The sequence below is a fragment of the Symphodus melops genome (assembly GCF_947650265.1).
Source record: "Symphodus melops genome assembly, chromosome: 15".
Lineage (NCBI taxonomy): Eukaryota > Metazoa > Chordata > Actinopteri > Labriformes > Labridae > Symphodus > Symphodus melops.
The window spans coordinates 17,298,862-17,316,273 of NC_136705.1; the positions used below are offsets into that span (position 1 = coordinate 17,298,862).

Consider the following 17,412-nt stretch of genomic DNA (forward strand, 5'->3'; position numbering starts at 1 on the left):
TTACCGGCCTCAAGAAGTACTAATCGTTCATCACATTGTTGGCTTTTTCTGAGGTTTGAATAATAGACTGAACATTCAAAGGCACCTGTAGCCTTACACTTGTTTTCTTAAGTCTCAAAATTGCATCCTATCGTCTGCTTTTCTGTGGTAAAATAACAAATCATAATAGCCTAAATAAATAAGTACAAGTATAAATATGTTCTAAATTAAATTATGGATTCAGTAAAAGGATTGTAAATAGTACATTTCACAGTCTATTGAGGTTTGTTTTTGAATAAAATATTATATGATATCTACTTTTCCTGTGTGGATACTCGTCTCAAAACTTGATAAAATGCTGACTGGCATTTCCAATTTAGTTTTTAATTTCCCGAAATGGGTTTCTCCAAAACCATGTGTTTCACCATCTTAACAAATCCATCTAAGGTGGTGAATGAAGGAGTCTGTTAAAGCTTGATGGTCGCTCAGCAGGTGGCTTCGACTAGCACTCAATGAGTCTCTGCGGGACGACAGTCTTGCCTCCCAAACCACATGTAATGTTCCGTTGCCTGAGCCAAAGACTTCTGCTTGTGGTTTTTCGTGAACATTCTGTTGGTGGTTGGACCATTATCCACCTTCTCCCACAAAAAGTCAGTCTTGTAGACCGTATTGGTGTTCCTCCAAGTTTCAATGGTGCTGCCCCCCCCATCATGGCACAGGCAGAAGTGGGAGTTGAACTGTCTTTCATTGTAAGCGCACTTCCGGAGTCCCACATTCTAAAATATACCAAAACAACATGGACATGTAATTATTTTGTTCAAGGAGTGATGTGCTGACTCATCTGATGATTTAATAAAGTGCTGAATATGTTAACATACTCACTTGAGTGAAATAAGAGATGTGGCCTTTTAAGGCCTGCTTGTTGTCATGTTCTGAGTGTGGAAACTCTCTTGATTCCTGTTAAGAAATTCATGTTGTGGAATAGTACAGCCTAATACTGCTGAACACAGTGGTGTAAGATATAATGCACTTTCTACTAAGTTAAATTTCACAGTTCTGGATCCTGACTATACAGTGAAATAAAGGTTAGTCTAAACACTGGATTATTGTGCATACTCACCTGCTGAGTTTTACATTTAGGAAAGCGCTTCAAGTTCAAAGCCTGAGGTAAAGATGATTTGACCTGACTCAGCATGATCCCCGTGCTTGTACAAGTCTCACGATTCCCTGGCCCACTTTCTGGTAGAGCTGAATGAGCAAACTAAGAGAGAAAAATGAAAGAAGCTGATGACTCTGCCAGATTTGAATGCTGTGATATTTCAGATCTGAGATTGTGAAAAATGTGAACTGCATCTTACCCATTTGCCATCATTGCTCATTGAAGAACATCGCTTTCCACCTTTTACCATGATGATACTCGTTGGGAAGTTCACCGAGTTGTTTCACAAGTACACAACACACTGTCAAAACCTAACAACTAGAACAAGGGTCACTATGGAAACATGCAACAAACAACTTCAAATGTGACCTCAATGTGATTAGGAGGTGGGGAACTGGAATTCTCAAAGTGTTATAAACACAATTCAAACAAAAGCAAAACCACCCATTTTGTTTCATATCAAATTACAGCAAAACGATTGTATGCAATTCCATTAATGTATGTATACACATTTGTATTGAAAAGTGTATTCAGTGTGTTCATTTGTTTTCAAGCCTGAAGAGTTTCTTAAAGAACCACAAGGAAATATATTTTCAAACAAAATTAACTTATGAGGGACTTTATTTTTCAGGGCAACACAGAAAAACAATACTCAATCAATATCAATACTATTCTATACAATAACATGGATATCTATCTGACATTTTTTTCATAAAACATGTTAATTATCAAAGATGATTTAAAAAGTGTTTTTAAATTATGTTGACATAAATTCTGATTATTCACATTTTTTTTTCTCAATAACAATTAAAGTTGAAAAACACTGCAAATTAGTTATTACTGATTGACTGTAAAAAAACACCAACTTGTGAAATGTAAGTAATAGATGGAAAAGACAGACCATTTGGAAGGATAAAAAAAATCTTTGCTTTTTTGTCAATCAGGACAAAGACCAATAAGACCAATAAGACCAGTGAGCTAGTAAAATAGAGTGTAACTGACCATACTTGGGACAAAGGAGGCTCAAATTCAGTTAAAGCACCAAGTGTGAAATTAGACAGCCTTGTGAATAAAAGCAAGTAATATAGACAGTACTGTGGTAGATCGATACAAAAAAATCAGGTTAAGATAATAATAAAAAAACATTTGTCACAACACTTCAAGTTAACAGGTTTGCTACTTGGTCGTCATTTTGGCGTCTCACTGAGCAATTTGTTGTTCTTCTACTTACAGGTACCAGAGAAATGGTTAGAGAGGTAATCCTTGTGCTATACCAGCTGTTTCCAGAATCCTCTGGGAGTATCAGACCTGTGTTACAGTTGAGACATGTTCACTGTCTGAATGTGTCCGCTGGATCTGTGATGTATTGTTGATCCCTGAGGACAAGATGAGCATGAAAAAAAGATAACATGTTTTAAGTTTCATTGTACACACAGATGATGGGTTACAAACTATTACTCCTACTAGTTTAAGGGTATTTCTTTGTTTTTGACAGCAGAACTAGCGAAGATCTAAGAAATACTTAGGTTAAAACCTTACATAAAATTCTAAGTGAACTACTGAAATGAAACCAGAGGTAAGGTAAGGTATGGAGGTGAGGTAACTGAATCAGTAAGATTACAGCAGCATACAGCAGCAATAAGTCTCAGATATTTGGCATAAAATGAGCTTGAACTTAAGGATGAATTGGCATTATTTTTTCGGTCAAAGGTCAAATCCCACACTGCATAAAAATGCACGTAGTATTACCCACATGTTTGTTGTGTTTGTACATACCATGTTGATTTTTTAGCAAGACCTGGCCAAAATTTGACAAGCGGCAAGCACCAAGTCATGAAAAATTTAAAGTCTGGGCCCACTAGTTTGTGAATGAGCGACTTTGCCACTGTGCCCCAAAAAAGGACGAATGCTGTACGTGGTTGGAGCTGACCAAAGTCAAAGTCATAGCAAACTATCCTGTTTCTTTCTCAAGTCCCGGCAAAGAGAGAGAGAGCAGCAAGTGGACAGCACAAACTAATGATCAAAGAACAATTGTTCCACGCATTACTCCTTTAAACACTCGGCCTCTGAGCTCGCCCCTCAAGTAAACATTGTAAGAACTGCACATTTTAAAAATTTCTCTTTAGCTGAATTTCTCAGGCCTGGAGGCTACCGCTGAGTCAAAAGTCAAGGGTGCTGCGAACACGGAGGCACAAAACGGCAAGTGGTAATTCTTTCTTATGTTGGATAAAATAGCTATGATCAGTGCAATCAGCGCTTGTTTTTTGATAATAACAATCCAGAAGACCTTTTGTCCGACCTCATAAACAACTCTATGGTGTTCATGCCACAAGGGTCAGTTGGTACAGCATTAAATAGAAGTAGTGATGTTAATTGAAGCAGCAGCTTTTTTTTTTTTTCCTTTTTCAATTACAACATTCTGGATTCATATTTGAAAGAGATGCTTACAGTGAATGGCTGTAGGAAGCATTTCAGACTGACCATTCCAAGTGTTCGTCACTACGGGAACATACTCTTTCCCAATTTCGATACGGAGTTGCTTCTTCAGCTGTTTTGCCAAACGTTGCCACCTGGAGAAACAAATTGATCTGCATAAACTTTAATTATGAGGACATCGATTTTTTTTTCTTTTTTAACTTTAAGTCGTACAGAGGTCGCATTTTCACTTCTCTCACCTCTCCTGAGTGTCGTTGTACTTATTCAGTCGGTCTGCCTCCACCCGCTTCTCCTCCATCCAACGTTGCAAGAGTTCTTCTTTCTCTCTCCGCGCCTGTGCCAGCGCTTTTTTAAGTCCTCTCACCTCTTCATGCAAATCTGCCAACTCTTTGGATTGACACTCGAGAGTGTGCTCTAATTCTGAAAGGTATGACCTTTGGGTGTTGCTTCTTCTAGCCAGAGTTAGAGCCTCTTGGCGGAAGAGGGACACGCTGAAAAAAAAAAGAAGAAGAGTGTAAAAGCGTGTTGCTAGTACATGTTACTGCTGTTAGATGTTGGACTTTAGGTCTCAAGTAACTCATGAAAACTGAAGAAGATGGAACTGATGGAACAAAATTAGATGGGATAATGGTTATATGTTACATATTTTTATTGTCTGAGAAGGTAGCACTACTGCAGCACTATATGTGTGTGTCACACTATATAGAGTAATTCTGTGTTTTATAAGCCCAGAGCTGCAATTTTATGATATAACATGACATTTGAGCCAATGAATAACATACATGGATAGTGTGATGGCTTTTCAGGTAAGTAATAATGAAAAATACAGACTGACAGAAGTGGGTTTATGTGACGAATTGTATGACAATTTGTGGATTGAAGACAAAAGGCAGAATCGCACGCATAATATCAATGCACGAAAGGTCTTCCCTTGTGTTGGTTATATTGTCTTTAAACCCAGTCCCTGAGGTTTCTTTTTTCCATCTACTTTATTAGTATATGGAGAGATTGTGGTTATTGTAGAGACATACTTCTCTCTCTCTCACACACACAGGCCTGAATCACATACATGCACAAACACAACCTGTGGACATGCATGAATGGAGAGATGTCAGGGTACAGTGGCTGCCCCCACTGGAGGTGCTCCCTGAGCTGGTAGGGGTTTGGTGCCTTGCTCAACGACACATCAGCATTGCTCGAGAAGTGGTCTGGCACCTCTCCAGCTACCAGAACAACTTCCATATTCTCCGCATCGGGGCTTGAACCAGCGACCCTCTGGTTCCCAAACCAGAAGAAATCCTCAGTTTAACATCCCAAGACGGTGTATTTGTGGCAAAATAAAACAAACGGTATCCGAAAAATATATTTTCATTTCAACACAGCCAACTTGTGTTTTTTAAATAAATAAAGCTCCAATTATTTTCATAAACAGACCTTTCATACATTGTTGATTCTATCCTTTGGCTCCAATCCAGCTTTGTAGGATGAAGCAGGGAGAATTACTCAAAGGGCTATATTTTAACCTAAATTACCGTGCCTGCCTGTACTGCAGTTCGGCTTCTTTCAGATACAGGACAGTAGTCAGGTCAGAGACTGTCTGGGAGAGCTGAGAAGAAAATAAAACAATAAATGATTTCATAAAAGACAGCGGGAGGAGCTCACAATATACTGCAAACTAGTATAGTATCTTTAGAGGGTAACAAAGATCTAAAAGTTTAATAATAATGCAGAGGTTTTCAAAATAAGCTCCAAACAACATCAGAGGAGGCTCAATGAATGGAAGTGAGAAAAATATTGCAAAAGTTTTAGGTTTTTGTTGTGAAAAATGAGTCAGATATGGCGTAATTTTACTGTTTCTCCCACTTTTTCAGAGTTGAAAACTAACAAATGCCTACAGTTTATTTTCTGGGTGTTAGACTGAAGTTCTGGAAACACAAAATTCCATGTAGACCCTTTTTGGTTCAATTTTTGCGATTTAACTTAATCATAATCCTTTCAGCATGCAAGAACTGAACTGTCTGAGGAAAAGCCAATAGTCTCGACCTTTGAAAACCCCTGTATCAGCTTGTTTGTGCAAGTGCTGCTACTTCTAATTCAATAACAGCCTTTGTCTTCCAAAAAGTTGGAGCTTGATGCTGTAATGTTTATCAAGGGATTTGTCCTGTAGCCCATTAACCCACCTTTTCTTGCATGTGTTCACTCTCTTTCAATTGGAGTTGAAGGTGTCTTGAGTCTTTTCCAAAGTCAACACCACTTCGCTCCAAACTGTTAATGAAAATCAGTGTCAGGTTTTTAGAAATACAATTTCTAGAATGCGAGTTCAGTGAAATTCTGCACGCCTGACCTCTTGCACAGAACATCGTCCAACATATGCTTGCGAATTTCATAGCGCTCTTCCAGCTGAGACACTGAAAGCAAGCAAACAAGACTTAACTGGAGTCATACTTTACCACGGCAAATGTTATAACATAAAAGCAAATATCTTACAGCACGTGAAAACGCCGGCGTATGGTATTTTCTCTTTTTTGTCTCTCTGGTGCAGGCTTGTGCGCACGTGATTCCTCCAGCTGGACATTGTAGTAAACACAGATTGGTTTCACTTCAATGATCTCCAAGATGTCCCAAGCCGACGTGTTCAACGTTTTCTGCTCGCAATTGTTTTTTTTTTACGCGCGGTCCAAGATGATACAGTGACAATGCATCAGTAAAAGAATTACCCTACCAGCTTGTAAGAAAGTTTCACAGCTCCTCCCTGTTCAGTCAGCTGCTGCAGTCTCCAGCTAAATAATACCCCCAAGCGTGTGATCCGATCCGCTGCATACTGTATGTGCCAGCACCCCATATAATACAGCATAATACAATAAAATGTAATGTAACATGATAGAAAAAAAACAACATAATATGAGATAATATAAAAACACATCATATAATATAGTGCAATAAAATCTAAGATAACAAGATATGATATAAAAAACATAACATGAAATAATATAACACAAATTATATAAAATAATAATGATATGATACAAAAAATATAACATGATAAAAAAAAAACTATGACAAAATAGCATAATAGCATATAATATAATGTAACATGATATGTTATATTATAATATGTTAATTTCATAATGGTATTTCAAAACTATAAAATATTTGCAGCCTTTCGCTAACATAATAACCGAACAGGTTTTTACCATAATCAGTAGCCTAACTTTATAATTTACTAGGGACGAACAAGTTGCTAAATTTCAAAATAAAATACGCCGGAACAGTAGAGAACATACTCAATTCTTCTAGAACGTTTATTTAATAGATTTCATGGTTATTTGCGTTTCTCTTAAAGTACTTCCGGTTAAAACAAACGTGTCTGAAGGTCATTTCATCTGGAATATCTGGTGAGTTAAATTAGTTTATATATTTTTTCGAGCATTTTAATGCTCCAGGTGAGATTTGTATACAATTTGTAGTAATTCTGATGGATGAAATAAAACAAAATGAGACGAGTTTTGGATTTGGTTTTTTACCGTGAACCCGGAAGTTGTTTCACGTCTACTGCACGTAGTAACGTGTGCTCTGTCAACAACATTAAGGGTTTCCACTGATGTGAAGAGACAAAGCTGCAGATTATTTAACTACCTAAGTAAGGGCTTGACATTATCGTACACTTATTTAAAAGACATGACTCTTAGAGTGAGTTTCGTTGAGCTTTAATTAAAAACCGTCTTCGTGTCATATAAATGTTTTTAACTCCACGAATAAGCGCTGATATCCCGAGGTGTTAGCAGGTCAAGCTAGCAAACTAAAGATATATCTAACTTTGTTGATATAAAGGACTTGCCTTGCATGTTAGCTGGCTGACATATATATTGATCCAATGAGTTGGGGTTCATGGATCGGTAGTGTAGTTGTCAGGAGATTGTCGGTTCTGGTGGGTTGGACGGTGTTGTGTCCAGTATGAGCGCATCAGCTGGAGATAGAGAGCCTGGGACCCTCTTGGATAATGCAATGGAGGATACCATCGGCCCTACCTGCTCAGGAGAGAACAGCAAACATGTAAGTCATCAGAAACAACTGATTAACTATTAAATCGTCTGTTGCTTTACATGCATCATTTGCAATACTTGTTATTTTTATAGTTGTAGATACAAACTAAACATGACAGCTGCTGACTAACGAAAACTTCTCTAGGAGTGACGTACATCTCAAAGGCAAACAAATGTTGCCTAATGCAGTTCAAAATGTGTCGCTTTAAATCGGTGTCATCTTGCAGGACTCTGCAATTTGCTCTGGGAACACTGAAATAAAGAGCCGTGCTGTAGTCAAGTACTCAGCCGCTCCACCACCTACCAGCTACGCCCTGCTGCAGGAGAAGACAGACCTGAAGCTGCCACCTGCAAACTGGCTGCGAGAAAACCCCCAGCTTGGCAGTGCTGGAACCACCATCTTAGGGTCCAGCAGCAAGAGCAAACCTTTTTCCAGGTATAAAATGATCACAACTATAATGTCCTTTACTGATATTTACTGCTCTTTAAAAAAAAAAAAGGCAAACGTAATCCTTGCACCCAGTAGTGGGAAAAATCATGACCTGTAAAACTATAGATCACAGTAGTTTTTTGTCACCAGGTGTAATCTGTTACCAAATATGATTGGCAACCAGATGGCTTCGTCAATGATGACGTGCACAGTAAGGGTTTGGCATAAAATAAAATAAAAACTGTCCTCAGATTTAGTTATTTTGCACGACTCCTTACAACGCCTTGATTTCAAGGAGCTTAATGGTTGCTAGCCACCTAAATGAATGTAACTCTGCACAGAGTTTTAACATGAACCGTTTAGTTACTCTTTGGCCAACAAATATTACAACCACCAAGCCATCAAGCTTTTTCCTACATTTCCACATTTGTTCCTGCTCGCAGCGGCTGAGATTCCTGCTCTTGAACTCTTACTTTTGTTCTGTGGATTTTTGCGAAAGGGAAAACATTTCAATATTTTCTTCTGACCACTAATAAGATTTCACTACCGGTTACCTTAAGAGAGAGACACACACTGGACTGTATGACTGTAAAGACAATGCACATGTCTGAATGAAGTTCCTTTTACTTGTTCTGCAGTTTTGGGATGGCGTATGACTTCATCGACTGCATCGGGGATGACGTTGACGTGGTATCAGACTCTGAGGTCTGTAGAGCTCTTATCAAGTTTCAAAACGTGTTTTTTTTGTTTTTTTGTTTGTTGCCTCTGATATTATGTGCACTACAAAACATTGACTTAAACGCTGTCTTCTGTCACATCCAGAACATCAAGAAGCTTCTGAAAATACCCTACAGCAAGTCGCACGTCAGTATGGCTGTCCACCGTGTGGGGAGGACACTGCTTTTGGATGAGCTGGACATTCAAGAGCTCTTCATGAGATCCTCTCAGGTACAGGAGACTGAAGTCTTCTCCCCAGACTTCATTCATTACAGTAACTTCTAATGCAGTCTAGTTGTGCTGTTTGCGTGTTTTAGACAGGAGATTGGACATGGCTAAAAGAGTTTTACCAGCGGCTAATCGACCAAAAGTGGCAGAGGAAAAAGAAGAGTAAAGAGCACTGGTATCAGAAAGCAATCCTGTCGAAATTTCTCTACTACAGGTGAGTGCTTTGTGTGGACCCTTCCAGGGAGTTACGGTGCGTCTTTTCTCGTCTTGTCGCTTAAACATCTTCTGCGTTGCTTCCAGTATAAACGGTGATGGAGCTGCAGAGCCTGTATCAGACAACCTGAATGAAGGGGAAGAGGAGAACAGAACAGCGCAGTTCAGTTCTTCATGGCCGACCACCTTCACCAGCACATCGTCCGATACCGAAGAATCAGACTGTCCGAAACAGGTACAGCATTTCCCGAGACAATTGCATAGTGAGGGTGTCGTAGCATAAAAAGACAGGTCACGTTTTGCTTCTTAACTAATATGTAGGAGGATGTTGGTGTGCACTGCATGCATGCACTGACTGCTTCCATTTCCTTTGCAGGAAAGTGTTAACATGGAGAGCAAGTTCGCTCTTGGCCAGGTGACGTCTGTGCCCAAAGAGCAAAACCTGCCTATGCTCTTCAATGAAGGCGAGAATAGTCAGGTAAAACAACACTTCCTAAAGGGCGATCTATTGAAATAACGCCAGAGGTTGACTTGGATGCGCATTTTTACACAATTTTACATGTTTGACAGGGTTTAAGGAACGACTTTGTGCGAAACATCATGTGGACATTCGAGGATATCCACATGTTGGTTGGATCCAACATGCCTATTTTTGGAGGAGGTCGCTATCCTGCCGTCAGTCTGAGACTCAGGTTGGAATTTGATGCTAAGAGAGAAACATGTCAACCTGTAATTTACTCATAGTCGCCTTCCATGACTTGTTCTCATATTCATTGTCTTACAGATAATTCTCATTTAACCATGTAGTCACATAGCCTGTCATAAGACCTCAGAATGTAGACCCCCCCCCCCCCCCCAGATTCGACTTTTTGTCGCTGCGAACCAATCGGAGTCAGGCGCTGTTTCAGTGACATTCTTCTGTTTCTCTTCACTTTTTTGTTCTGCTCTGTACACATTCAGGGACAACAACAAACCAATCAACATTCTGACTGGTATCGATTACTGGCTCGACAATCTCATGTGTAACGTCCCAGAGCTCGTCATGTGCTTTCACGTCAATGGCATTGTCCAGGTACAATAAATCACCTCTGTACTCCAGTATAATTATCATTTTGTTTTATCATAACCTGTTAGCAGGTGTCCGTATTGTATGATGACGTTTTATAGACGTGTTCGATTCCGTTTTTGAGTCGATGCGTTTTCTGCAGAAATACGAGATGATCAAAACGGAGGAAATCCCTCATCTGGAGAACTCCACGTTCTCAACGAGGGTGGTGAAAGACATCGCTCAAAATATCCTCTCCTTCCTGAAGTCGAACTGCACCAAAGAGGGTCACACCTACTGGCTGTTCAAAGGTGGGAGACGAGTCAGCAGGCGTAACGTGTTCTTTTTATTCAGTCAGTCGTCACCTGTTCTGTGACCTATAAGCTTGTCCAAACGTTTAACATGGTGTTTCTTTGTTTAATCCACAGCTAGTGGGAGTGACATCGTGAAACTGTACGATCTTACTACTCTGTGTGAAGAGGCTGAAGAAGAGAAATGCCAGAATCCGTTCACTCTTCCTGTGGCTGTGTTACTATACAAGTGAGTGTCTGGGAAATACTCACGAGAGGGGCCAGTTTGTGCTTCAACACTGATGTGACCAATGTGCTACATTTTAAGGATTTTAATGCCGGGGCTAGATGTAGATTTACCTCGATCCTTTTAAAATATAAACAAGTATCATTGAGCCTGACATGTACCATGTTTTCAAATATTCCATCGTTTTGTACGGCCATTCATGTTCCTCTCGGCGATATCCTTTTCTCCTGAGTATTGTCGCTTCAGTCGGACATGAAGACTAAAGTAGAGCCACTTGTAACATCTGTTTGTCTCCTTTTGGTTTGATGGTGCAGAGTTGCCAGCAACTTGATGCTGAAAGCGAGACAAAACCAAAAGCACTACGGCACGATCAGGACTCTGCTTTTAAACTGTGTCAAACTGCTGGACCAGGAGAGGCATCCCCAGGTAGGTCCAACATTAACGTCCAACTTACAGCCACGTCATAGAGTGAGGAGAAACTTTCAAGAGAAGGAGATGAAGGGCAACCACAGCATCGACCTGGACAAAATCCAAGCCTGATGATCAGATTCGACCCGTTCTCGCCTCTTACTCAGATCATCGCCTCGGCGCACTACATGCTCTCAGAGCTGTTCCAGCTGGATGAGCCGCCCCAAGAGGACGGAGGGGAGTCGCTCCGGGCCGGGGGCTCCGAGGACAGCTACAGCGATGAAGACGGGGAGGAGGAGGAGGAGGAGGAGGAGGGGGAGGCTGAGCTGACGGAGGAGGACAGCGACGAAAACAGCTCCTACAGCTCATGCTCCAGATCACAGGATGACAGGAAAGCTGTGGCGGTGATTCGCTCTGTAGGGGAGCTGTCGGTCCCCGAGAAATACAAATCTACTCACCAGATCAGAGTGAGTGCCCTGCTTAACAAGAGCTTCCTTTACACAGACTTGAACGCACATCGTGGAAAACACAGATACAGATGTACTCTGTGATCATGAAAGAATCTTCTTTTTTTTTTTTCCCCCATGTGCCTGCAGCCAAGTGGGCCCTTCCCCGTTTCCCAAAACAAGGAGGAGAGATGCAGACACGTCTTGAGCTACGTGCTTAAGGTGAGTCCTCACGGCAGGTTTTTTTGAAGGGCAAAATCAATGCAGTTTTATTTGTTCTCTAATCTATTAAAACTAGCTGTAATACGCCACACAGGGGATAAAGGCGGTAGATGGCAGCATTAAGAAGGAGAGTGATCTCCCAGCTGCAGATCCAAACACGCCCATTCCACTTAAATATGAGGACAGAAGTGCAGCCGGAGCGTGCGCTGCCGAGACAGGCATCTCCCTGCTCCTCGAGAGAGGTCAGCCTGCTGTCCTTACTATGAAGGATGCTCACACATCAAGTATATTTCGAACATTCTCCGTCTCCTAACTCTACCCCAGCGTCACGGTTTTGCAATATCTGTGCACGTCTCTGTGTCACCAGCGGGGCCGTTGCAGGCCGACCAGAAGCACCCGACGCGCTCGGGGATGATCCCCGGCTCGTGGCAGCACCGTATGAAGCTGCAGCTCTTCCTCAAAGCCTCCAAGGCCTACTATGTCCTCAGTGACGCGGCCACTAACCTGCTCAAGTACGGGCGAGCCCTGCGCTACATCAAGTTATCGCTGCAGAGTTACGGTGAGTTTATTCAACCCTGTAATACACTCAGAATATTCTACCAACTCAAATTGAAATTGTGAAATGATGCCACAAACTGTTTTTTTTAAATTCATTTATATCCTAATAAACCTGCAATTTTATTATTTACGTGATAGGATTAGAATTAACGGTTTTAAAAATGGAATTGTAACAGTTCAACTTAAAAAAAAAGAAAAGAAGATAAAACAGAATAATTCTACACGTGTTTTTCTTCACCTTTCTTCCACCTGCAATTGTTTCCGCCAGACGCCTACTGTTCAGTGAGCGGAACGCTGCACCCACAGGTGCTCCAGTTTCACAGCCAGTGTCTGTCTCTGTGTGGGGACATCCAGCTGATGCTAGCCCAGAATGCTAACAACAGAGCCGCCTACCAGGAGGAGTACAGCTACCAGACCAAAGAGGACCAGGAGATCCTGCACAGCCTGCACAGAGAGAGCAGCTGCCAAGGTCAGTCAGTGAAGAGGAAACCATCACACACACACACACACACACGGCAAACACAGGATGAGGCTTTCTTGTCTGATATAAACACTTTAAGGGTATTACGCCCAATCCATAAACGGGGCTTTTTAATGTCACCCTCCGAAAAGCTGGTAAAGAAACTAAAAGGTGTTCCTGCCTCCACCCACTTAGCCTTCAACATGGCGACAGACCTGGCCATGGACCCGGAGTACCAGCTGTTTGTCAGCAGTAAATGCTACGAGGCGGCGTACGAGCTGCTCGTCTCGGAGGCTTTGACCGATCACGACTCTGATCAGCTGGCTCCGGTGCTCAAAAGGCTGGGAAACATCCGCAACGAGATGGGAGTCTTCTACATGAACCAGGCTGCCGCCATGCAGACTGAGAAAGAAGGTATGTTCAAATATTAACCTGATAGCGCCCCCCCCCATGTGCATGTATGTAATGAATAAATATTAGAGTGAAATAATCAACAGAACTCTCCCTTTGCAAATATGAAGCAAAAAACCCCCCCTGCGTTTTATTTTAAATTCTGCCTTATTTCCTTCTAGTGAAGAAGTCGGTGTCAGTAGTGGAGCAGGAGATGTGGAAAAAGAGTTTTGCTTTCTTTGAGAAAGGCATGAAGGACTTTGAAGCCATCAGGGACAGAACCAACACGGCCTTGTTGCTGTGCAACACCGGCAGGCTGATGAGAATCTGCGCTCAGGCTCACTGTGCCGTCTCTGCCGACCAGAGCAGAGGGGAGTTCTCACCAGAGGAGGCGCTCTACTACAACAAGGTGACGCGTCAAACTCTGTGCGTCTTCTAAGAAAGTCGGGAAAAGTTCGATCTTTCCCTAAATGTTAATCTCATTGTATGAGCTTGAATCCTATTTACGAATAAACATCTTAGATGCCAGATAAGTTTAGGAAGAATGGAAATGAAAACCTTCTGTCATCCAGGCCATAGACTACTACCTGAGAGCCATGAAGGCCCTGACAAGCCGAGAGAGCCACCCAGCGGTGTGGGACAGTGTCAACTGGGAACTCTCCACCACTTACTTCACCCTGGCAACTCTGCTGCAGGACTACGCCCCGCTGTCGAGGAAGGCTCAGGAGCAGGTGAGTTTCACAAAATAAAGAACTCCCTAACTTTGAACATGTTTGCTATATTTCAGGGTTTTTTTTTGCTTCCTCTAGTTGGCGTATTTTTAGTTTAAAGCGACCTTCATTTCCTCGGACATTAAATACCATCGAGGATTTGAACATTTCAGGCAGAAGATAAACACGCAGTCTGTACATGGAAGCATTTCTTTTTTCTTTTTTTTTTTCTATCATTTTGGGGCTTTCAAATTATGCACAAAGGCTCCTAGGCTCCTTTCCTACATGTTGCTCTCCACTCTCTCCCTCCCCCATGTCTGAGTCTATCCACTATCCTATCCTCTTATCTCTAAACAAAGGAAATGAAAGCACACAAAAAACCCTACAAAAAAACCATTAAGTTATCAGAGCCAGGTGCTTCTTCCACCATTCATGCATATATATATTTTTACGTGCCTCGCTCGCCATCTTCCTGAAGTCAGTACGATTTTCAGAGGCAGCCTGTCTGAACGTTTTCAGGATTGCGCAAGTGAACATTTGTATCCAGCTTTTAAACCGTCCATTCCTGTATCTTTCATTTCCTTCTCAGATCGAGCGCGAGGTCACCGAGGCGATGATGAAGTCCCTGAGATACTGTGACCTGCAGACTGAGTCGGCTCGTCAGCCGCTCTACCAGTACAGAGCTGCCACCATCCACCACCGCCTGGCTTCCATGTATCACAGCTGCTTCCGCAACCAGGTCGTCAACCGTGCCCGCGTACATTAGAAAATCCTTCCTGTGGCGTTATTTGCTGTGAGGAGGGCGTCTGCATTTCATACTTAACAGCGTTGTGTGTTTGTGTGTGGCTCTGATTGTGTGACAGGTGGGGGATGAGCACTTGAGGAAGCAGCATCGCAGTCAGGCAGAGCTTCACTACAGTAAGGCTGTCTGTCTGTTCCTCAGCCTTAAAGATGCTCCCTGCGAGCTGCTCCGCACGCTGCTGGAGAGGGTGGCCTTCGCTGAGTTTACCATGGCAGGTGAGAAAGAGAGAGAGAGAGAGAGAGATTGACTTTAAGGAACACGCGACGATCGATGTTGTCTCTCCGCAGGTCAGAGCAGCAGCGCGGCGAAGCTGAAGAGCCTGACCGGAGCGATCGAGATCATGACAGAAACTCGCTTCGCTTTCCAGATGATCCATAAAGAGCTGCTGGAGGAACAGCTAGAGGTGAGCGTCAGAACAATCTCTCTTCCTCATCCAGGTTTTGCTCAATCCCTTTTCACACTGGAACAACTTTTCCTCGTTGTCCTTTCAGTTAAGTGAACCACAACCTGCTGAGTCAGCAGAGTCTCCCGACGTGACCAGCGGCCCGTCCTCTGGACTGAACCTCCAGGAAGTGAAGAAGTTGGTCGGCGTGTTCGAGCCGAGTTGCTCCTTCCTGCTGCTGCAGCTGATCAAACTGATGACAACAATGAAACGGAAACCAAGGTGAGCAAGAATCTTCAAGCTCTCATTGCAGTCTTTTCTCAACTCGAGGCTGGTGGGTGGAGTGTGGCGCCTTTTTAAGGACTTCAATCTGGCTCGTAAATGGTTTGATGTGTCCATAACTACGATCATTCTCCCTCCTGATCAACTTGTTTGTGTTATTACAGCAATAAGGACGAGGAGCTGTTGAAGACTTATAAGAACGTGTACTCCAAGCTGCTGCGAGCTGAGAAAACGGCTCCTCTCCCGAGTCGCGTCTCGCTCTACATCGAGCTCCTGCAGCAGCTGACTCCACAATCTGAAAGTGACGACAGGGCGGCACGTTCATGATGACATCGTTAACAATATAGCAAGGAATACATGAAAGAACATTAACTCGGCTCTCTGCAACCCGCTCTTGGGAACACTTGGACACCATCATTACCGACAGGCACATGCTCAGGCGACACTCTGAATTACAGTTTCAAAGCTAATTCACCTCCTGCGCCTTTAAATAACTGAATCATTTTCTAACATTTCCTTTAAAGGTTTTCAATTGTACATTTTTGTTAAAAAGACTTTTAAATTGAGATATTATTTAATTTTCGTATTTCTTGAAAAGTTCTTTGTCATATGTAAAGCTCCTATGTGTAGGATTTGTTGTTTACTGTTGCGAACATCACCTGCGTTGCCTCACTTTTCTACAAACAGAAACACGACACAAGGAGAACACGAGTAGAATCACATGAAACTTCTAATCCTAGGGGCTTTTTAAGAGATACAACGTTCAGCATATTGACAAATGATTTAGTCGAGTTTTTTTTTTTTTTTTGATTGGTGCTTTTGACATTCAATAACACCAATAATGCCGTAGAGTCAAAAAAGAGCTCCAACATCGTATTTGCTTTTCCCAAAGAAAATGTGCAATAGTTTGGCAACATTCAATGCAAACTCTGAGGTTTGTGTGTCCACAATGCTGAATGTGTTGATGTGAGCTTATGTCAGCATGGTTTGCTGTGACATGAAAATAAAAGTTTTTTTCCTTTTTTTACATTTTGTCCTAATCACTTTCTGGATGTTTCCACGTCACTATTGATAATCACTTATGTTATACTGTTAGTTGAAAGTAATTTTAAAAACAGAAATCTTTGAATAACAAATATTGTGCCATGAAACAAAAGGATTGATGTTTTAATTTTTCTACATTTAAAGTGAATATTGTTTTAACTTGGTGCTGCTTTGGCTGCCTGTGTGGGTTCTCTCTGGTAACTCCAGTTTCCTCCAACAGTTTAAAGACATGATCATTAGGTTTAATTAGTGACTGTAAATTGACCGTTGGTAAGAGATTGAATACACCCTGTGATTGGGTGTACCTTGCCTCCTGTCTAATGACAGCAGGGGTCAGCTCCAGCCCACAGTGACCCTGACTAACAAACGCTTGAGACATTAGATGGAGGTTTCTCCCTAAATGTCAATTTAAAGTCTTTTAGAATACTGTTTATTCCTGGTTTAAAAAAAAAAAAAAAAAAAAAAAGGGATCACAAATGTAGTGAGCAAACCTGACCCTCTGAACTGCAAGAAAAGGATGGGTAGACTTAAGTAAATATTTTTAATGGAAAATTGACACTCTAAAATGGTGCAACCTTTTCCATTGAATGGGAAAAGCAGCCTACCCTTAAAAGTTCAACAACCTTCTATTAAATCTTTGGGAGACAAAAAGGACACCGCGTGGGGGAAAATGATCTTTAAAAAGCATTATGAATAAAATGCATCTATTTTATAATTTCCACAAGAAGACAATAAAAAAAAAAAAAAAAAAAACTTGAATCAAGACAATCTTGAAATGTCTAAGGTCCTTTTTTTGGCACACTCTTTACCATGTATCCTCACATTGTAGTACACTGTCCTGGTAGGTCACTGCAGAGGGAACACAATGTTTTCAGTGTGGTGTCTGTGAACTGGGTCAGCCAACTGTTACTGAACTGTATC

The 17,412-nt window shown here is 41.7% G+C and overlaps 3 protein-coding genes across 4 annotated transcripts; 1 reads left to right on the forward strand and 2 right to left on the reverse strand.

The window, feature by feature from the left end:
* Positions 1–342: 342 nt before the first annotated feature.
* On the reverse strand, positions 343–1,498 carry tex36 (testis expressed 36). The gene is made up of 4 exons (XM_079362716.1): positions 1,338–1,498; positions 1,100–1,240; positions 862–936; positions 343–755 (listed from the first exon to the last, which is right to left on the reverse strand). Exons 1-4 carry the CDS (start codon positions 1,386–1,388, stop codon positions 489–491), a joined length of 534 nt encoding a protein of 177 aa, XP_079218842.1. The 5' UTR covers positions 1,389–1,498; the 3' UTR covers positions 343–488.
* A 243-nt stretch (positions 1,499–1,741) lies between these two features.
* Positions 1,742–6,390, reverse strand: LOC306835917 (autophagy-related protein 16-like). 2 transcript variants are annotated; one of them, XM_079362715.1, is made up of 7 exons: positions 6,062–6,390; positions 5,919–5,982; positions 5,755–5,839; positions 5,107–5,180; positions 3,814–4,065; positions 3,620–3,708; positions 1,742–2,514 (listed from the first exon to the last, which is right to left on the reverse strand). In XM_079362715.1, exons 1-7 carry the CDS (start codon positions 6,147–6,149, stop codon positions 2,441–2,443), a joined length of 726 nt encoding a protein of 241 aa, XP_079218841.1. In that variant the 5' UTR covers positions 6,150–6,390; the 3' UTR covers positions 1,742–2,440. The 2 variants fall into 2 exon arrangements, with proteins under 2 accessions (XP_079218841.1, XP_079218840.1); XM_079362714.1 differs by having other exon boundaries at positions 3,587–3,708.
* Positions 6,391–6,956: 566 nt separating this feature from the next.
* On the forward strand, positions 6,957–16,473 carry edrf1 (erythroid differentiation regulatory factor 1). Its single transcript, XM_079362698.1, has 25 exons — positions 6,957–7,627; positions 7,845–8,053; positions 8,686–8,752; positions 8,870–8,995; positions 9,082–9,206; positions 9,293–9,440; positions 9,582–9,683; positions 9,776–9,897; positions 10,166–10,277; positions 10,414–10,561; positions 10,679–10,790; positions 11,102–11,213; positions 11,363–11,662; positions 11,792–11,863; positions 11,958–12,105; positions 12,231–12,422; positions 12,690–12,890; positions 13,077–13,295; positions 13,454–13,680; positions 13,844–14,002; positions 14,571–14,720; positions 14,845–14,998; positions 15,071–15,186; positions 15,275–15,447; positions 15,612–16,473. The coding sequence occupies exons 1-25, from the start codon at positions 7,529–7,531 to the stop codon at positions 15,772–15,774; spliced, it is 3,756 nt and encodes a 1,251-aa protein (XP_079218824.1). The 5' UTR covers positions 6,957–7,528; the 3' UTR covers positions 15,775–16,473.
* The last annotated feature ends 939 nt before the right edge of the window (positions 16,474–17,412 follow it).